At 36.6% G+C, this 22,629-nt stretch overlaps 1 protein-coding gene across 1 annotated transcript in view; it reads left to right on the forward strand.

Annotated features, from left to right (window-relative positions):
- Positions 1-698: 698 nt before the first annotated feature.
- The window catches only part of BMP2K (BMP2 inducible kinase), an 87,853-nt gene continuing 65,922 nt past the window's right edge, over positions 699-22,629 (forward strand). Inside the window, exon 1 of the mRNA XM_072405291.1 lies at positions 699-1,304. Coding sequence (XP_072261392.1) covers positions 1,139-1,304 — 166 coding nt within the window. The 5' untranslated portion in view covers positions 699-1,138. The remainder of the gene's footprint in view (positions 1,305-22,629) is intronic.

The raw sequence follows: 22,629 nt of genomic DNA on the forward strand, positions 1-22,629 counted from the left end.
TAATAAACCAATCCTAATGATTATTTTTTGTAACAAAAATAACAGTTATTATATAAGAAAAGAGGTGATGTTCTGTTTTTTATGCAACCGGAAAAAATGATTTGTGACTGTTAACCAGGTGAAATCACACCAATTAGTTCTACTATACACAATTTTTGTGGCTTTTTTTCTCAGCACAATTAGAGGCGAATGGAATAGAAAAACAGATTTGGTCTGGCCAGGTGTTGTCCACTAGCCCATTCCCTACTGAACCCAATTCACCAAACAGAAGCACTTTAAATATAAAAAAATAAGATATTTGATTTGATTTCCTAGCATCTCTAATGCTTTATCCCATCACTAGTCAATGGGAAGACTGCTGACAATAGGCAGGTAAGATGGTTATATTGATGGATATTGAGAACAATACAGTGATTTGTACACTGCAGGAGAACCCCCTAACAACCTGAGGACCTTGGGGTCCTGAGAGCCCTGATTTATAAGAAGGGGTCACTGAGATTGCAGCACAGGACAGGCTGGCAGGGACTGCCCCGTGTGTACCCCCATGCCCGCACCCATGCAGCAGCTCTTTGTGCATGTCTTTCACGCATACATGCAGAGCCCGGGCTGTGGCAGCACACACACCGCCACCCTCCGCCGCTGTCAGTTTCCTGGGCGGGAAGGAGGAGGAGCTGGCAGCAGCGGGAGGAGGAGGAGGTGGTTTTTGGCCTCTGAATGGATGAACTTCGGATTGTCCTCTTCCGTTTCCAGCACTTTAACAGCCCGAGAAGCCAACAACAACAAGTCCAAGTAGTGTCCGCCAGTGACAATAGGAGAGGCTTCCAGCAGGCTGTGGTGATAATGGGGCTGTGCCTTGTCTGCAGGTCATGCATGCTGCAGCCCCTTGTGTGTGTGGCACTAGTGTGAGAGCATTGTTCAGTGTATGGCATGCAGCTTGGTGCCCTGTGTCTTTCTCTGCTTTATTCTCTGCATGCCTGCTTGCTCACCCCTTGGAGTGCCTGTGATTGAGTCTTGGTGTGCATCAGTCTGATTGCTGCATATGAGCAGCCCCTTTGTGTGACAGCTGCTGGCATTGGCCATACCTGTACCAAGCGAGCCATCTGAGTGCCTGGGAACTGCACAGCAAGGCGAAGACACCATGAAGAAGTTTTCTCGAATGCCCAAGTCAGAGAGTGGCGGAGGCGGTGGAGCTGGATCCTTGGCTGCAGGATCATCTGGAAATTTCGCCAGTGGAGGGGTGACGGTGGGCAGATGTTTCACCGTTGGCCGTCATCAAGTGACTGTGGAGGAACTTGTGGCAGAAGGTAAGATTTTACACCACAATACTGTAGTGTTGGCCTGTTTACTGTATTTGTCAGGTATAAAGAAAACTGCGCTATGATTTGCTTTATATGCAACCCAAAGCTGGGTCACAGGTGAAGGCGAACAAATCTGATGGTAAGCAATGATATGTATAGTGTGTTTGTCACCCTGGGTAAGTGTCTAGAAAACATTGCCAGGATATTGTCGTCCTTTGGTAAGTACCAATCCCAGCGTGTTGATTTATCTCGTATGAAATTATGTAAATTTAATGTAGACTTGACACCTTCGTAAATCATCACCTAGCCTTGTTCAGCTATTGGACTTTTTATAGGGGAAAGTAAAATGTTTATTGATTAATGTATTCACACAAGATTCACCTAACTATTGAAGTAAATGTGATCATTAAACAATAATGACACTTCTGTTTAAGAGAATCTGTCACATTGCTTATGTACGACAAAATTACAGGTTCTCTTGGTGGTCCACTCAACCTACTTCACTTTTGCCTCACTCTCCTGTAAGAGTCCCTAGCAATGCCTGGTGGTTCCGGGGTATGATGAAGAATGTCTTTGTGCATTTTCCGGTACTGTCCATTGTGAAATATATATGATTTTGGACTCACTGCTCGGATTCTGTAATAAAGCTGTAGGTAGGTATTTGGTGTGTGCAGGCGGGTGGCTTTCAAGTGATTCTGTCACTTTGGATTGGGCAAAGTCACAGATTCCTTTCATGGAACCTGTTCTTTGATCCATACTGGTTATGTTTGCAAGAAGAACTTTTAAGTTTTTGTTTCCTTTCTTAACACCACTTTGGTGTACCAGGCTGCTTTTGACCTAGGCGGCGTTTTCAGGAACACAACGTGCTCCCTACCTCCCAATAGTCAAATGCGTGACCTAGACATTAATGCATAGGGCAAAGCAGTGTTCTCCCCAGCCCATTTTAGCTGGGTGCGCCACCCGGCATTTTTCAGTAGCCACCCGGCTGTTTTTGGGTAGTTAATAATGAGTTGGGTCACAATACAGGGCTGCCACCAGCCTACAATTTCTTCCCACCCAGTTTAAAACAAATTCTGTGTTGATTGTTGCAATGGTGTACATGGATCTTTATTATTTCATTTGGGGTATGAATAATAATGTAAAATAAACCTGTTACTTGGCTGATATGGCACCTGATTTTCTAACAAGATCCAGATAGTGTACTGCGAGCAGGGGACTTGGGTAATGAATCTATGAATTCTTGGAACCACATGGCAGCCATTGGAGAAACAAACCCATGTAATGTTTGTGTTGCAGTTCTTGGTGTCCCTATATCTTCTAAAAAAAATCCCTTTAAAGCCTAAATGTTTTAAATATGACTTCTTACCTTTTGAGAAAAGTCTTCCTTTCTTTTGTGGTGACATCATTGGCTGCATCTGAAAAGTAAGTTAGGACATATTATGCCCATCATATGTAGTGTTTATTAGATTGCCCATGAATCAGTGGGGGAAACATTGGAAGGGACATTATGGACAGTAGATGGATCAATGGAACAGCCCGTTGGACAGTGTGGATCAGAAGGAGAGGCTTGATGATAATTGTTGTCGTATTTTTAAGATACCGCTGCTTAAGGCTTGTTCTGTGAAATGCGGCTCAGCAGAAAAGAATTTACCATGGGGCAAAAAAGGTTGGAGTTCATCTTGGAGTTCAGCTTTAAGAAAAAGATGAGTTTCCATTTCATACTTTTGTATTGAACGTTCTATCTACTTGGCTCTGACTGGCCTTAGTACTCAGTGAATCAGAAACATTGAACAAACATACAGTAAGAGATGCTGGAACTTTTGTTCTCCATACTTGTTTCAGGTCAGCAACTCTGAAAGCTTTGAAGGTAGATGACATCAGGATGACATTCATTCAAGCATTATTTTCAGAAGGAAATCAGCAGAAGCAGCCTTTGATGAGCAAAGTTTCCTTTAAACAGGCCAGCAAACATTATGTGAATTCCAAGGCAATACATATATACACCAGTTTTTTTTTTTTTTACTGGGATAGAGCACCAGCCCTAGTTAGTGTTTTTGGTTGAATATAGTTTCTGTTTATGTTCTCATATTACAAATAATGAAAAATTTGGCTTGCTCAGGAATTGTGCATACTTATTCCTGTTTATTGCTAAGTTTCAGTCTAAGCAAGTTCCTCTGTCCCACTTTCACAGTGATTGTGCAATAAGCAGGGAGTCTAAGTACTGTATATTCTACAGTATTGATAGAGACTTTTCTCATGCGACATCAAACAAATGCAGTAATAAAACTGCTCCATATCACCTTTCACCACTTTGCCTTACTAGTTTTGTTGCATTTACTAGTATTGTTACAAGTTTTATAATGACTGCAGAGTTGGTGAAGGACAGTGAAAGAGAATATGTTAATGATGGGTGTTAGAGAGAATCTGAATTGCAGCCTTACCTCTTAGGTGCATGGGCAATTGTTCACCTGTATTCTTACCCTCTTAGAGAAGAAATGCCGGGCTGTATGGCCCATATGGAAGCTCAATAGCTGACTCCATGTCTTGGCTGCTGAGGGATTTTATCACAAGCTTTAAAGCAGAACCAAACTCTGTTATACTCGCCTGTCTTCATTCTTTCGCAGACCACTGCCATCTTCTTCCTTCTTTTCTTCATTCTTGCAATCTTTGGACCTCTTGATTTGTCAGACTGGAATGACATAACTGTCCATTCAGTTCCAGGAACCGAAGAGGAAGTCGGGATTGCTGGGTATCCTGGCAAATAACATTGCATGTGCTGCTCAGCAATTTTGACAGCTCCAGGGAGTAATCGGGCACGTAAGTATGCTTATTGCAGAAGGGACATTGCCTTTCTTTTTCTGCAAAAAAAGCCCTGCCTGACCAGAGATTTTAAAGTGGAACTTTGGTTCTGCTAAAGCTTTCTTACATGTAATGTTGAAAAGATGACCATTGTTATTTAACAGTTCTGTAACAGTTCTGTGTACTAAACATACAGTACTTCTGAAGAGGTGTACTTTTAAAATAATTCAAGATTAGGCTGGGTCTACATGGACGTTTTGTAAAAAGGCATGTAAACGTTCCTACTGAGTTTATAAGCGTTTTTATGCACTTATTTCAACGTTTTAAAACTTTTTTTAAATGCTGGAAAAAGCTGAAAAACGTCTATGCCGCGTTTATCCGCGTTTTACCGCGTTTTACCGCGATTCTACAAGCGTTTTAGCACTTGGTAGAAATGCAAATTGTAACCCTGGGCAGTGATTTCTGCAAGTACAGGAAGTACATACATCCCTGCATACATGTGATAATGTGATCATGCAACAGTACAGTGACAAATGTAACAGTATACACAGAATAGAGTGAAAAGAGTGCAAAGTGAAGCACAATTAAAGACAATGACTACACAAGTGATAATGAATGACATCATTTGCAGGTGTGAAAAGCACCAAAAGCAAACACAATGGCAGACAATCTTCACACGTGCCAGGCATAGGTGTTAATTTTTACCAGCATAGTACATGTAATTATTCATGCATGACACATGGAATAGTGACACAGGACACAGGCTATTGTTAAAACGTTTGTAAAAGCCTCCATTGAAATCAATGGAAGCTTTTTTATTGACAATTTCTAGCATGCATAAACGCAGGAAAACGCTCCCATTAAAATCAATGGACGCGTTTTCCCGCGATTTCCCGCGTTTTCCCGCGATTTCCCGCGTTTTCCCGCGATTTACCAGCGTTTTAATTTTTTAAACGTTGCAAGCAACGTTTAAAATAAAGCTCAAAAACGTGCCTGAAGGAAACGTCCTGGTGTAGATTAGCCCATTGGAATGCATGGGGACTTCAAACAAGGGCTTTAAAAGCCTCAGGTTAAACGCTGGGGAAACAGTCCGTGTAGACTAAGCCTTAAAGTTTCAAAGTATTAGAAATAATGTCAGATACAGGCTGACTGATTTTCTTTAAAAGTATAACTTGACTTTCACACTGGAAAATATACATTCATATTTGTCCAGACAGCCACTGAAAAAATTCCAGTATGATGTGTCTTCTTTTCAGAAAAAGTAACGCATCATATTGGCACAAATGTCTACAGTTTAGGGAAAGTTCAGAGCAGTTGTATTTCAGGTGTTTTTTTGTATTGGCTTTGATTTTATTTTGAGTACATACTTGCAGCTCACACTTTCCATTTTACTTTCCTGTCCAAAGCTCGCTTCTGATTATGAATTTTGTCATTACTAAAGCATATTTAATCTGTTGTCTTATTGTAAAAGCATGGCAAGGCTAGAGAAAACTGGATGGGCAACCATTGTTTACCTCTGTTTTAGTAAAATTTCGCCATGGTGCAGGACTGGGTGCCTCGGTGGCCTATTACAAGCCATGTGAGCTCCAACCACATTGACATTGATACTAAATAGAATTTTTATTTCATATTGCTGAGAAAAAAGTAATGCATAACATCTAGTAACTTTTCATATATACTCTATTTGTGTAAGAGATTTTCTTGTCTCATTGGGGAACACCTATGCATTCTTTGTCTCCTATTGGGTCATTATTAGCTGCTTTATGTAGATCAAATAATTTTTTTTTGGTCCTAGAAAAGGAAAATATTACTAAAGTTTTCTTTCTCAATACATCTGTAAAGGTGTTAATTTCACGAATAAACATTAAATGCAGTGTGCTACTGTGCAAACTATTTGTGGAGCTTCTTGGGCCTTCTAGTTAGACGCAGCATTAGTTCCTTTTGGGCTGTCTCTCTCTAAATTATACTTCACAGTGAGCGTTATGAACTGATAAGCAAGAAGGGATTTGTTCCTCCTCCAACTCATCTATGTGACTGGGTGTTCTGAAAAGAGCTGAATGGCTGTTAAAAATTTCATAAACTGTATAAAAAGATGACACTTCTAATAATTAAATGTGAACATAATAAATAAAGGATGCAATAAAATGTTATATTTTCCATTTAAAAAGATGTCTGCCATTTACTGTATTATGTAGTACAAACAGGTAATGCAGCTTTATTATTGTACTTTTAATTTTAAAAGCATCTCCTAAAAGTCCTAGATATATTAAAAGCTCCACATCCCAGTTTCTTTCTTATTTTACAATGTGCATCACCAGTTTATTCTCATAACAGATATAGCGACTTTTGTTGCCCTTTAAAAAATGTTCATCAAAATCCATAAAAAAGAGTAAATGTAAGCAGTCAGCTAGTTACTCTTCTCTTAAGTGTGTAGTAGTCATCAGTTATTGTGAGGACATCATCAGAGACATCCTGCTTGTGCAGTACATTCAAGTCTCATCTTGCTTGTTTCTTCCAGTGCTACATGCAGTTATGTTGTCTTTGGTGTATAGTTATTTATTTATTGAATTTGTAAAACAATGATTTTTATTTGTAAATGTATACTTTATTTGTCTATATGTTTTCTAAAGCTGTTCCTTTTTGCCAATGTAGTTACCCTAACTGCCTGCATCCCAGTGTGATTCATCTATGTAAATACAGTTTCCCCCTGTTTCATACTACATTAGTGATGGTAGCAGCCATTATGGAATGGTTAGTGGAAATGAGCCATCTAGGTTCCCTCGTAGTACCTGCCATGTTTGCTTATTATGACAAACTTGATGATTCTTATAGATGTGGCAGTGGTTGTTCTGCTCATGCTCCCTGGAGCTGAATTATCTTTACCAATCTGCTTTAGTGTGGCTTTTTACAATGCTGAAAGTAAACATTACACAGTATGTGGCTTTGAGTTAAGGAAAAGTTGCTAGCAAATGGATGAAATAATTAATAGATGGATATTTAGTTTACTTAATAAACGGCAGGTACTTAAGATCAAGTTCAGTTGCACTTTGCACTTTACACAAATTTTTTACAGAACTTTACTGTGTTTCCTAAATAGCTGTGGCATTTCCATTGGTATTGGCAGAGGGGAAAATGTGCTTTTGAAGTTGGTTTGTATTTTAGAAGGGTACCGTCACAATCTCATACATTACTTTGTGTTTTTGTCAAAGCTCCCTGGTTGCTCTGAAACCTTGGATAGTCTTTTGTAGACACAAATAGTGCACTGGGATGGGGAAAATGAAGGCTGTATTTGCATAAAAGCAGTCAAGGAAAACTCAAAAGTATTTGCCGTTATACCTGAATGTTTTTTTTTTCTTACTATACTGTATACAGGTAAGCTGATACAAATTTAAGCTGGCTGTTTTTCCTCGTTTACTAGATGATTGGGTCCTAAAAAATGCAGTAAAGGGCTTTGTCTGCCTAGAAATAACAATTTTAAAGCTTTTATTTGTATCTGTGAATCCCCCACTTCTGCATAATGTGTAGTAGGGGCTTCCTAGCAAAAAACCTTTACAACCACCACAGGACATTACAATAAAGATTTCACAAATTGACTTCAGTTGAAAATTCTCACCACTGGAGCAACTGAAAGATTGAGTTGCCTTTCTTATTTCATTAAATTGAAGGGGAAATAATGGTTGAATTTATCTTTATTCCCCTTATTCAACTATTACATTTTCTGAAGTCCTGCACCAATCATTTCTTTCACTATGGTTATCCCTTTGCTTCAGGCATCTTAGCTGAACATGAATTTCACCTTTTAAATTGGTTCTCATCAATCAGACAAAATGATTTGATGCATTTACTGAAAATTTGTAAGGCCCGGTATGTACAAACAGCTTCACAGCCATATTTTTGCTAGACTGATCAGTTTAATAATTCTTTGCCTTTATCGGTTGAAAAACCCAGAAAACGATAAATGAGTGTTTGATGTTTTACCCTACAGATTGCATTTCACCGCTAGAAAGTAATCAGAATTCCTCATTTAATAAATTCCTCATTCAATAAATATTCATACATAGAATGTGTGTACTTTCAATATTTACCAGTATGTCAGATTGTTCCATGTTTGATCAATTATCAAAAAATGTGTTGTTACGCTCAGCTGGCTTTTGAATTCACTTCAGATGTAATCGGCCCCCTATATTTCACTATTGAGATGAAAGAGCTAGACATGATCGATCCCCATTTCAACTTCCTTACCAAGCTTTTGCAGTCAAATTTAAAAAAGGTTTTAGAGGGGTCTAGGAGAAGATGGGCGGATTTCCTCTAGAAGATGTAGAAACTGTAACAAGCAGCCTGAGTTTGTGACCTCAACTGGCCTTCTAAGTAGGCTTCCACAGTGAGCCCCCAAATATAGCCATTAGTATACATGTATTTTATCCTCTAGGTTTTTGAATATGTAGTTCAGTGCTGCCTTTATGCCATCCCATGTGAGTTACTTGCATTTTATAGCTCAGGGATATAGCTTTGCTCTGCTGTGATGCAGTTGCCAACTACACAGAAAGCAGAGTTCTGTGTTCTTTTCAAGGGTATCATAGAAACTGACTTTCCCACAAGTTTTTTGGAGCAGTGTACATTTCTCATGGTCACTTTTTAACCATTTTATTACTAGAGGAATTATGATTTCAGAACTGCATCAATTTGACCATAAATAACTGTTTTTAATCCTAATGATATGTATTTAAACCTAAGTTTCAGCTCACAAGTACATGTATGTTTTTGTTTTAAACAGGGTAACGAAAGTTTAGTTTAGTTTTTTTTTTTAAGCATCTACACTTAAAATCATTCTCCATCCCTACATAGACATGAACATGCAAGCATGGGCAGTTTGCGCATGCTTACTCTAGTTGGCTCATACCCAGTCTGGTATCCTTCTAGTTTATATGGCTGGCTTATCATTTGAGTAATGAAATGTTAGAGTTTCCCATTGATCTGTAAAAGATCATTTCACAGTGCTGATATATTCCAGTTGAGTTCACTTATCTCTATGTATAATTTTGCTTCATCACGATTTCTGGATAAGGAACACTTTTTTCATTCTTGCCTTAAAGAAAAAAGGGTTGATACATTGCGTGGTTATGCAATATGAATTATCTTGCTTTAAGCGAAACTTGTGTTTTTTTTATATTAGTCCCGCATTGTGAAATTAACAATACTCTTTTATATGCAAGGTACACCAAATAAATTACATGTATAGTATATTCCTAAAACCTTTAAAACAGTGTGAAAATGTGTGTCGATATAACATTTCTTTTCTAGTTCTTCTTGTTTGCCTTGTTTTGTAATCACATTACTAATTCATAATTGTCACTGCATTTGTTCTAATGGGGAATCATCTGCATCTGTCATCAAAAAGTAAATCCTTTTTTCCTTTTTATAAATGTCATGAGCTCTGGAGATGAAAGCATCACTGAGCCAAGATTGTATAGTATTATTGTATAGTATTGTATATAAAAGCAATCCTGCAGTTTTTTTCTGTCCTGAAAATATATATCTTGTAATTATAGCTGGTATCTTAACATAAAGGCTGGAAACCTAGACCTGCAATATCTCTAGGGCAGTGCCATTTAGGTAGAATCAGCAAGTCTGTGTTTTGTTAGCTTTGTCTGTACTTTTTTTAAAGGGTTGTTTTTTTTGGGATTTAGATTATTGGGGTGAAATGGCTGATGAATTGAATTATTAAAGTGGAAGGAACATCAGGAGTTCTTGTTATAGCAGAAGGAATCAGGTAGATACAATGACAGGAATATATGGTGACCAAATGTAGTAGCTGTAGAGCCTAACATAAAAGGAGCACTTAACTGTACCCTCAGTTTTTTTGGTGGGCTCACCATGTCTTTGGCTACTTAGTTTTAATTAGGAATAACAGAGAACATATCTTAAATGTTAGGTAATGCTTAAGCGCAAAACATAACAGGAAGTTATTACAAATCTCCCAAAAAAGCAACTTTTATTTTTAGATTTTTGGCGGATTTGTATGTGCACCTTGTTTTGAGGACAAAGCTAAACTTTTGGATTTACTTTCATTTTCTATCTCTGTGGCCATTTGTTTTATTTGAGTAGTAAATCTCCCTAATAGGGTCCTAAACTGTCATAAATCTTTACAGGGGGTGTAACCCACTGCCCCACCATCCAAAACTGAATAGAAAAATGATTGGTTATGGTTGTTTCTCCCAGAATTCCTAGGTCACAATTCTTACAAAACAGGTATCTACTGTCCCTGTGTTAATCTACTGTTTTTAAAGTACAGGTAAGTACTTCTGACCCCTTCTTTCACCAGCCTGGCTGCCTGCATCGATCGAGACAAGCAAGGGACAATAGGTTTCAAAAGTGCACAGCATTACACTCCTAAAGCGGAAGTAAACCCAAAACAAAAATACTTAGCTTTAATCCTGCAGATCCGTCTATCCGTTGGGAGGTTTCTTTAATTGGGTTCTGCATTGTCCTGGTATCCGTCTTAAGTCCAGTGTGCCGAGCGCTGACATCTTCCTCTCCCTTTTTCCAGGTGCAAGACTGGGTGACATAGATTGTTAAAAGGGCTCCGACATCAGGGCATGCGCAGAAGGAGCCTCCCGGGATGTGTGACATAGGTATCCCAGGAGGCTTTGCGCTCCTATTCTGTCTTGATCTTCGCAGTGAGTGGAGGTTCTGCACCTTTTTTTTTTTTTTTTTTTAAAAAGGGTGTTGCACTTTAAAGTAAATTTTTTTTTTTTTTTAAATAAAAAGGGTTGTTTACCCTTTTATGAAAAATAAAAATTCTGAGTTTAGGTTTGCTTTAAAAACTGGTGCCTTCCAGTCACCCCATTTCAAATTCCAAGCAAGTTTTGCCATACACTGTACAATAAATAATAACACCTTACGAGGAAAACTCTGCATTTGTAGTTTTTGTATTTGTTATATTTTTAAACTATAACTCGTTCAGAAACGCCCTCCCTGACTCTTAGTGCAAATTACCTGTCTTTTCTGCTTACACTTCTGTAGAAAATACCATCCATATTTACGGAAATGTGTGGTGTAATCAATGGTTTATATTTCAAGCATAAAAAAATAGTTTTGTTCGTGTGCATGGTATCTTTTAATTTCCACGCTATTTTCCACCCACCTAGAGAGCTGTGTGTGAAATAATCAGCCGCAACGCATTAGTAAAGTGTTCAGTTATCATTCATCACTATATTCATACTGTGTATATGCTATATGAATGGAGGCTGCTTGAATGAAATACCCCTACAGTTTTTTGCAGCTTATCTGATTTGCTGAGAAGGTTCTAATTATTTTTATTTATTTATTTTTGCTGTAAGAACATTAGGCACTGATTTATATGCATCAATGCCTCTCTCTAGACAATCTTTGAGTCTAAAGTGCTTTTGCTGTGTGTAGCCCTAGATAAACTTTTGCCAAGTTGGGAAAATGAAACTCTATAATGCAGTTTATTGAGCCTATTTAAAGTTTTTTGCTCTGGTTAGACCTGAAAACAAAACATTAAAATGTTTACATGGAACGAAGTGGAAGTTAAAAAAGTAAAACCTGTTTGGTATAGCAGGGATACCACCCACATAATAAATCTGGAAACCATACTTACATTTCCCAGGTCTCCTTGGTAAGGGTAATATTATGAGATCAGCGTACTCACCATTTCTTAGACTCGCATAAGAAGGAATGTCACAATAAAAGCCACTTTTTTCCCTTCTCAGGAATGCACCTATACAGGCCATTACAGAATGCTTACATTCAGATTGATGACTTTCAAGAACTAAACCCATGATTATGCTACTCTTCCAGTTCCATAGCAGGACCATCATACTTCTGTACTTCCCAAAGATGATCTTTGGTTATCTTGTTTGGCTTAGGCTATGATGTAACTCCTGTGTAGGTACGTAGAGGTTCATTAATTCCCGACATGAGCAAGGGAAGATGGGATTGACGGGTCTCCCTGGCAATCAACGCTGAGCTGTGCATAAACAAAAGTTTGAAGTGGGACTTTAATTTTACCTTAATATATCTGTCCAGAGTTTAGCTTTAGGTTTTTATTTATATTGTTTACATTTTTTCACATTCTGCATTTTGCCCTGCATAAATTTAATATGAAGATTAATGCTTGAATGTAAATATGTGTGTGGTGTAAAGACTGCTTTTGTATAATCAGGAAGTTGAGAAAAAAATAAAAAAACTCTCCAACAGGAAAACCAAACTTCCGTGCAAATTTGGTGTGAGTTGTAAATGACTGACATTTGTATACCAGGACATGTACAATAAATAATAGTGGATATTTATGCATGTGGCATTGTATTGTTTTTCATCATATGACTATTGAGTGTTAACTGAAAAATCCCATATTTCCTTACTCTCAAACATGACGATATCTGGTTTTAGTAATTACCGGTATATTATTATTTGGTTTGGAATTTATTAGCTCTGCACATGTATATTCACACCAATCTCGTGTTATATTGTGTAATCTTGTGAGATAAAGTTGTCTGTCATAGTGATGAATTTCTTTGCAGAGAACTGAAATGGGTTTGGCAGGTTGTTTAGAAAGGAAACCCAAATGTGTTTAGTGATTACGTCACTGTACAGTAGGCTTTCCTGTTTGGTACCATATGGAATATTAGTCAGCAAGACACGTTTGAGCAGTGCTTGGTAAATGTTTTGAGGTTTAATTTATCAGCAGATTGCAAATTCTTATCTCGCATAAGTCATGCATCTGTGCTGTGTATCAAATTTTGGTAAATGTCCTACATCCTGTGTGTACTTTGCTAAATTGTTCTGACCTCAGCATTTTACTTACTAAATGTTACTTCCAGTATCAATTTTAAATTTAAGTTGTGTATTTTGCACAGTTATAATTTCGTAATAGAACATTCTTCCACAAATTAATACAAAAATAGAATTACTCAAAAGTTTATACGGTTTCACTTCTGATCCTTCATTTGCCTTTGTGCCTGGGGGAAAAAAAAAGATAAAAAAAAGGATTAAATTGTATTGGATGCTGGACTAGAAGAAAATGTGTTTCACGCATCATGGCCTGCAGCATCCCTATTTTCTGTGTGCATTAATTTGATGACGAGGAAATCACTCCTTGCTGGAATCAAAAGGAGATAGAGCTCATGAAGTCTAATACATTGCCTATCTCCCTTCAGCATTATCCTAGTGACAGTCAGGACTTGCGTACTCATATACACAGAAAGCCCTGAGGCTACTGTATAAAACTCACTGTTTTCCTAAAGGTTTCCCACACTATTTTACTTTCTCCGTGGGCTGCAAGGACATTGGTAGATGGAAGATCTGTGCTGAAAATATATCATTTACAGATGCTTTTCCCTGAGGCAACAAGTCATAAATGTCATGGAGTTATCTATAACACTCAGCTTACCAAAAGTTTGTGACACATGCTTGAAAAAATCTAATCATTAATATTACAGTTTTCATATGCATTGAGAGTAATAATTTCAACAGTGAAAGGACTGGTTACAATCCTAGATACTGTGAAAAAATGAACTTGTACACATAGGACTAATCCAGAATAGCCAATAGTCAATGATTCTCTGGAACACTGAAGCATGCAATTACAGCAAATATGATTTACAAGGAATAATAGCAATGTCTCTTTCAGCAAATCTTTGTATTCTATCTATCTATCTAAAATCATATATATATATATATATATATATATATTCTCGCAGATGCTTTGCCGTTTTACCTCAGTTATTCTGCACTTGCACAAGTATTTTTTAAAGCCATACTAACGCAGGCCACATACTTAGTGTAGACACTTTAATATGCTGATGATTTTGTTGTGAGACGCAATAGCCAAGCTTTCCTAATATTGGATAAAGTAGAATATAGGATTGGCTTTGCTGTCATTCAAAAGAGAATCGAGTATCCCCATATTACTGAAAAGTATGAAAAAGGTAAAAGTTGGCCCATTGTGCCTTTTGGGGCAGGGAATCTAATAACTCTTGAAATCTTCTTTTTTCTTTGGTAATCCTAGAGCATAGCCACCACCTCTTGGCCAAGGCTACAGGAGTGTGTACGAACAAAAGTAACCAGCAGAAGCTCAATGCAAATATGTACAGGTGCATCATACACAGGGTACAAGGACTTAGGACATGTGGACAACATTTTCATGATGTGAGCAATGTGCCTTTCCCCACCAGGAGTATGAAAAAACGCTTAAAGCAGAAATGGGATCAGAATGTAGGTCTTTGGGGGGAAAAAATGGTAAAGAAAACTGGTAATAATTTAGAGTACATTTAAGCTAAAGGTCACAATGCCTTTTCCACCAAGAATAAAACAGAGAAAGGGTTACAAACTGTTATTTGAAAGTATGAGATCTAGACACATGAATTGTCAAATTATCAATCGGTACATTGCCAATTCGTTTCTTATTCTCTTTTTATAATAAAGTCCAGTCTACTAAGTAACCAAAAGCATCTAATATAAGGTAGAAGTCATATGTTAGGTGAACAAATTAAACTGTAGCCATGCTTACAAAACTAGGCTTTGCTGAGAAGGTTTCCCTAAGGGGAGCCTCCTGTCAAAGCTCCCTCAGGCTGTTTGCTGTCAGAATCCTATTTCATAGGGAGTATTGTGGTATTGTTGGGTGCTGGAGTTTCCAGGTGAAAAGAAAACCTGGACAACCCTTGACTCTTAACCATTGATATTCCCTGCCATAGGATTTGAACATCTTTAGATGTCTCTAGTCGTGTGGACATATCCGTACATGGATATTTATCTGGGTATATTTACATTTTCCTGCATTCACTTTTTTTGTGGTATGCATTTTATTGTAATATTTATTTTATATATTTAGAGCAATGTAATTTTAGTGGGATTGGCCTATATTATTGACTAAAAATATGAAATGTATTATATACCTAAAATCTCCATTTACACGCATGTCCCTTCCAATATAGGATACGTGTACCAGGATATGGCAGTACCAAAATAAAGTCCATGATGATGAATAAGGCAAGAAGCAGTGTATAAAGCACAGTAAAACCATGATGGGTTCAAGCAACTACATCAATTTTTAAATTGGCCCAATATTGGCTGTTTTTATTCTTATGACATTTTGTAGAATCACCCATGGTAACTTAAGCTTACCCTTTGGTCTTAAAAGCTCTGCCTCTTTCTACATCCACTGTCTGATTTTGGTATCATTGTCTCCTAAAAACTGTTCTAGCTCGGTGTCCACTTTTATGTGCCGCCAAGGGTAGTTTTCCTACTTCCAAACGGAGAAAAAAAGATTTTTGTTAATGCCATGTGTGCTTTTATATGTATGCATGTATGTATACGTCCACAGTGCAGCATGGCAATAGGAAAACCACATGGATACAATATAAGAAAGAATGATGATTAAAAATGTCATGGACTTAAGAAAATCAGGCCAGTGTCACAATTGGAGATATTGCAGATTCCCTGTCTAGCAGTGGTGCTAGTGGTTAGCATTTTGATGTCAGTAATAAAGGGTTTTTATTGAGAAGGAAAGTGGTACAAATATTACCTCTAACTCGCATATGTAGGTGAACATTGGAAGTGGTTTACTTTCTGTTCACAAGGGTTCTTATTATTGTTATTATCAAGAGACAATGCCAAATATCTCCTAGTCCCTTTTTTTAATGATGAGACCCCTTCTGTGTGCACTATGTTTGGCTGGTAAAATGTTTTCATAGTTTGTTATATTATCTCCCATGTTGTTGATACAGTATTTATTTACTTGTAGGATGTTGGTCACCTGTGTTTAAGTATAGGCTATAAGTACACATATCTGCGCATGCCTCAACAATCAACTTATTTTAGTAGCAACCTATACTGTTTTACAAAGTCCCCTGAGCTCAGTCATATGCTGCTTCAATAAAGAACAAACAAAAAACTTGCAAATCTTGTTTGAACCTCAGTGTTTGCTTGTATAATTTATGGGCACCTTTCCAGTGTTTATTTCAGGCTGTATGTTAAAAACTATTTTATTACAAATAAACTAAAATTCTCTTAAATGGCTAGTACAATGGAACATGATATAAATCAAAGGCATAATAAATAATGACAGGCTTATTTAACAGGCTTTAGACTTTGCCAAATGTTTGTGTAAAAAGGTTTAAAACATTAAGGTGACTTTGGATAAAGTATGAATTTATGTTGTTTAACTTGTGGACTAATCCCTTGTGTGCAGTAATTCAGCAAAATATTTTCTGTAGCAGCTGAGTGGAGCTACAGAAAGGTTAAGAGGTAACTTGTTCCATTCCTGTTTACAACACTAGGTCATTTATTGTAGTTTTTAGGGTGGTTTCCTGAAAAGAATGAGTCAAATCACACCATGGCATCTTATTGGATTTATGCATTTTATACAGAATGCCTTCTGTTCAAAACACACTGTTGTAGTTACTCCTATGTTTTGTATTTTTGGCACGTAGTGTGACTTTTCTTCCTATGAACTTAAGCTCCTGACATTCTGTTGTACAATTTCCTTAACATACATGAAATGTATTGGTCCCTAAGTGATTACATATCATCAAGCTCCAGGTGTACAAAGGATCCCCACACATTTTTGCTACACAAACCATGGTTCATGCAAAAGCTAATGTTTTGGATTTTTTTTCTGCTGTTAAATCGGATAGTTTTTTATCTTTTGGCTTCTATTCCTACAACATCATCAGTACAAGATTTTGGGTCACTATCTGCAGCACTATTTCTGCAGCCTGTCAGTAGGTGGTTGTTGTTTAACCTAAATCTTGCCCTTTGACAGTGGCTAAGTGATTGTCTTTTTCTGGGACCAGCAGCTAGGGAACCCCAATATGGCTGATCAGCAAGCCATAAATGCCAGGTTAGATTGTCTGTGGGCTGTTTGTGTGAAATCATACATACAAAATGTATCTTCTGTTGAGCTTGTAGATATAAAATATTTAAAATTAGTAGACAATGACAAACCTATTTCATCAGATATTTTTAATTTTACATGACTTTTTATTTTTAACAGCTTGTTGTACACCGTAAATATTTTCTGTTTATTTGAATAATTTTAGTTATATGTCTTGGTACTTACAAGTTCAGAATGTTGTGTTTACAAGTTCAGAATTGTTGAGTTATTGAGCCTGCAGCCAACCCATTGATAAAATGACGTGGGAATCAGATGTTTGGGAGAATATTTCTGTGCTGGGCACAGATTGAAAAAGCCTTTTCCATGCCATTCACTGACAGAATAGCCCTTTCATAAAAGTCATTATGCACACAGCAGGCTGCTGTACGCATGATCAGGGTTCTGGCAGCCAAGTGTTCAATCAGCATCAGCTGTTTTGGAGGATCCTTTTCTCCAGTATGCTTGTAAGGAATGCATGATGACTGTTTTTGACCACAGAATGTTACAATGTTACAGGAAACTCCCAATTTTTACAAGCAGTAACAGCTATTATGTTATTATAATAGTTAATATGTATAGTTTTTTTCTTGAGAAATTTCGTTTTTCCCCCACAGACATTGGATGTTCTAATTGTGAGGTTTAGAAGATGAAGGAAATTAGCAGTAAAGAGGTGTGCAAGAACAATTGGCCTATATATCCGTTTCCCACCCTTCTTCTGTACACTGTTTAAATTATTTTATTAACCCAATAACTTTTTTTAATGCACCTTGTCAAATGTTTTATTTGGTTGAACTTTAACTTCTGATATCCTAATATTACGTCTAAACACAGCACTATTACAGAACATCACAATAGGAAATCTCTGTTTATAATATAGTATGCAATATAATGTCTTTATAAATTTGTGTTGAAATTGCCTCTTTTTTTTGCATTGTAAGAATGGGCATATGACACATGTTAGATCTGATGTACTGAGTTATAAATACATATAGCTTATTCCACACATTTGCCTTTCTTGCCAAGCTCTCCATAAAAGAATACTGCCCTTATGGAATTGTTCCCTAGCCTAAAGCCTATTTTATTTTTCAGCACAGGTATGGCAAGGGAAATGTGCCATTATGTACAATACAGTGGACAAAAAAAGTGCGTTCTTGTCATGTTTGAAAAATAATTTTCCTGGTCCCCATGATAATCTTTCTGTATAAGGTAACGAAAGGGACGGACATTATTACTTCAGCATCAAACATGGGCAGAGACTGTGAAGCAAATACATCTTGAGTCCATAGTTGTGGCTTTATTTTTTTTCATCTATTTGACTTTGATTTGATACTTTATACTTGTGAGCGCCAGTGACATATGTTAATGGACATATTTTTGACACTTGTGTCTGAGGCTTTACAAATAAAGTAGCACATCTAGGATTTGTGTAGGTATGCTTTTATATTTGGTAACACCTCTTTACAGTTTAAACTCAGGATATCCACACTTTACGGAATGCCTGAGATTTCATGTTAAAATAAGTATTTTTCTTAAAACAGTAGGTTTGTCATTGTAGGCACATATTTTATTTTCATTATCAGATTTTATGTGTCAGCATATTTTTTCCAAGTGGCATTTAGTGAACAGACTGACTTTTTACACGCCATAACAGTCTGGCAGAGTGAGACATTATAGTTAAACCCCATCTGTTGCTTTGTTCTTAGTTTCCATTTGGTGTAGACATCAGAAGGCAATCCAGTTAATTCTCTTATGTGTTTTAGTTCCGAAGGCTTATGTTTCCCTATTTATGAAGAAATGCTAAAGTATGTTTGGTAAAATATTTACCCATTGTTATTGGTTACGCCAATAATTTTTCTAAATGTGTTGATGCAATTGTTTGTATGTATTAAGTGGATACTTGGATCTTTGTGATGCGATCGGGCATCTGATTGGTCAGTTTGCGGATAGATTGGACATGTTGGTAAATGGTGTTTGAAAGTAAGTTGTTCTGTTTGTACGAATAATTAAGTACATGCCATCAGAATTCTGGTGAATTTATATCCAAGGTATTGGATTGGAAGGGAATAATACATGTGTGCGCAGTGTTTAGAGACTTTGGATATATTTATCAATTTAGAATATTAATTGGTGTAACGGAGTGCTAAACTCAACCCTTACTAACCATGCACGAGTTGATTTTCCTATTTGTTCCTGTAGTTCATTTGATTGTGTAATCTAACAGACCGTACATTGAGTCTGAATTTCATTGCCCAGAAGTAATTAATATTGAATGTATGTCATTTTGTAAATTTGAAGGATAGAAGGTAGCTTAGCATATTAAAAGAATTGCCCACTTTTAGTGTACACTACTTGTCCTAGTTTATCAGAGATGTACTTTTTTACAGAAGAGACTTACTCACTATTCTGTGGCAATGACATCTTGTGACAATAGATATATGGTTTGTTTAATCTGATTTAAAGCGGAATCCTTCTAAGCTATATAATTATAAGAATGTTTACTGTGTACAGTGTTTACATCCTTAATCATGTGCCATCGTTCATTTGTTTATGAAAGAGATTATAGTGGCAGGAAAGCAGGTCTTGTTGATCATCACCTAACATCCGTACATTTTAAAGGGTAAAATAGGAAGAAAACGTTAGCTGCTTTGTGACAAATCTTTTGTTAGAATTTAACTTGAAGGATTGACATATCGCAGAAAATTGTACAGCAGTGTCCAAATTTGTTCAGCTTTGCTTTCCATGTGTTAGGTCCCAGCAGGCCCATGGTCACTTATTCCTGAGCAGCTTGTAGTCACAGGTTGCCAAGCTCTCTGACAAGTGTGCGTACTAGCAATCCCTTAAGTCTTTATTATTGAAAATAATTATTGAGATTTTTACTTCAAGCAGCTGGAGAGCTGATCATGAAGATCCTGCTTTACCCCATGAGCACACACAATGGGAAGTACCATTTTATCCCAGAGAAGGTAAATATTTTGTGCCTTAATGCTCATGTCCAGCAAGTTTTTAATTTTTTTTTTTTTGTTTTGTAAAACTTCATTAGGTTTTAGTTTAGTTTGTTCTTTTCTTACTTTTGTTTTTTTCTGACTTTCCATAAAGGACAAAAACCACAATAAAATAAGATCCTTTTACAGTGGTCCCAAAATTTCCCTGCCCTTTAAAAAATAGTTTTAGCTGGTGTTGGGAGTTATTGAGAATGCAGTATGTGAGTATCATTAGTTAGTGGTTGCAGGGGTTTTGGTGTAAATGTGGAAAGAAAGTCTTACATTTACATTTAGTTACATTATTGCTTTTCTCCTCTCTGTACCATTTCCTGCTCTTTCACTAACATTTTGCAAGTTACACTGCTGAAAATGATAATCTTTACTGTCTCTGTTTTTTTTTTTGTTTCCACTTCATTGTTTTTTTTTTTTTTTTGGAACTGGTGACAAATACTTGTTTTGATACTTGTACATCCTCTTGTTCCAAACTGATATCAGTAGTATGTGGAGGAGGTGGAGGGGACTGTAAAAAGGGCTGAGAGTTTAAAACTATGAAGTTTCTGGTGTTAAAGCAAAAATTAATAGTTTTAATGGATGCCCTTTTTTAGCATGCCTGATTTTTTTTAAGGGGACCTATCACCAGAATTATTACTTTACATAAGAGGGTAGACAACCCTGCGCAGAAGGGGCATTTTTTTTTTTAATAAGGGGAAAGAGATGCCGATCTCACGCAGGCGCGCCACTACACCTGATCCCACACCTGCGCAGTGCAAGATCAGGTGACGTGCCAAGAAGACAAGAAGGAAGACAGAAGAGAAGACCCCATTACACTAATATAGGTTTTGTATTTCAGTTGGACTGTGTATGTGCTCTATTCCCTGATAACCAACTAATATATTTTGTACTGTGACCATCCAAGACTGCACTGGTAACATTACCCAGCATTTTCTTCTGTGTCCATTATTTAGGCTGGTCAAACTAGTTGAGGCTTTGTGATGTGCACCTATACAGCAGGGGGGTTGCCATAAAACTTTGTGCGGGCTGACCTATAACTTTTTGAATTTTGGCAGCTTTGTATCAACCATTACCAAATAGAAGGTAAATAAACATTGTATGCATGTACTGCTATACAAACAAGTCTATGTGCATGGTTACTTGTGGTCATGCTATGATAGGGTTGAAATCCACCTATATTTCATTTAGTATTTTCAGGAAAACAAAAAGATTACATTTCAAAGTTGGCTATTCCCCCATTGTTGGTATGATGTTGGCTTGTTTATTTCTGTAATTTTAATTTGTTATTGAAAAAAGAATGATGATGGATTTTTTTCTAACCATAAAACGTTACATGTTTCTAATGATCCTATAAAATATTGTGAATGTGGCCAAAAACTGATTTGATTGTCTTCAGGAAAACTAAAAGCTTCAGTTTCATCAGTATAGCTTTCTTTTTCTGCTCTGCCTGGGTTGGAGGCAGACACTGGAAACGTTATGCCATCTGGCATCTAAAATATATGACTTGAAGTAAAAATCAAAGCAAATCAAATTAAAATCTCTAACCCTCAGTTTTCTGGCTCATAAAATGCCTTCAAAATATTCATCTACTGTAGTGTTTGACCAGTGCTGTGCATTATTATTATTATAAATAATATGGGGGGGGGGGGGTCTAGCACTATTTCATTTACACCACATGCATGTCACTTTTGAAAGTGCAAAATATATTTTCATTGTGGCACAAACAATTGAGACATACTATCATACTATTCGTCCATAAAGCCTGCATTTAAAAATCGGTTATTCCGGCCCTACTTTTAACAGTAAGATTTTACTAAACAATAAATCAAAAGTAATTTGACCTAAAAGATTTAATCAAACCTATTAATTAACTTTTTTTAGTGCAATTGGCTTATCATCAAATCAAATTTTGGGTAAGTATTTCTTAAATGGAATCTAATCAAATTTCTAAAAAATTCTACCCTCCCTAGGAACAATGGAACCCATAACATTTCACCCTTTTCTTTTAATTAGAGTTTGAACATTGGTATTATGAAAACTCTGGATGTTTTTTCTTTCTTTTATTCTTTGGCCGGATTGTGTAATTACATTTATCATTAAGATTTTCAAAGCACATACACAAATATGTGATAATAAATTGCTTTCTCCGACCACAACCCCTAAACAAAAGGAAGTTTTTTGCAAGATTATTCATATTTTTTAAACAATGGTTAATATTTCACAAATTCAACCAGGGTATGTAAGCATAGGAGCACAACTGTATTCTGCCCAAAAGTTGTAAAAGGTGTACCTATTGTAGTGTTATATTAAAGAATAATATTTCAATTTGTCATGTAGAGGTGAGGTTTTTTTTTTTTGTCTGTGATGTCAGAAACGTCAGTGGTGAAGTTCTGCTTTTAATTAGTATTTCAGTGTAATGGTGAAATCATCCAGAAGGAAGTAAACTGTGTCTATAATTAATAGGAGCATGTCTGCATCTTGGCATAATTTTAAACTCTGTTCTCAATTGCAGCGTGTATAAAAAACATGTGCCATATTCTGTCAGATTGTAAAATGTAATAAAATGGTTGACTGGCAGATTTGATTATGATGTTAGTGATTGTCTATTCTTAGTATAGATTTTTAAATATTAGTACAGTAATAA

The sequence above is a fragment of the Pyxicephalus adspersus genome, chromosome 3 (genome assembly GCF_032062135.1).
Source record: "Pyxicephalus adspersus chromosome 3, UCB_Pads_2.0, whole genome shotgun sequence".
Taxonomy (NCBI): Eukaryota; Metazoa; Chordata; class Amphibia; order Anura; family Pyxicephalidae; genus Pyxicephalus; species Pyxicephalus adspersus.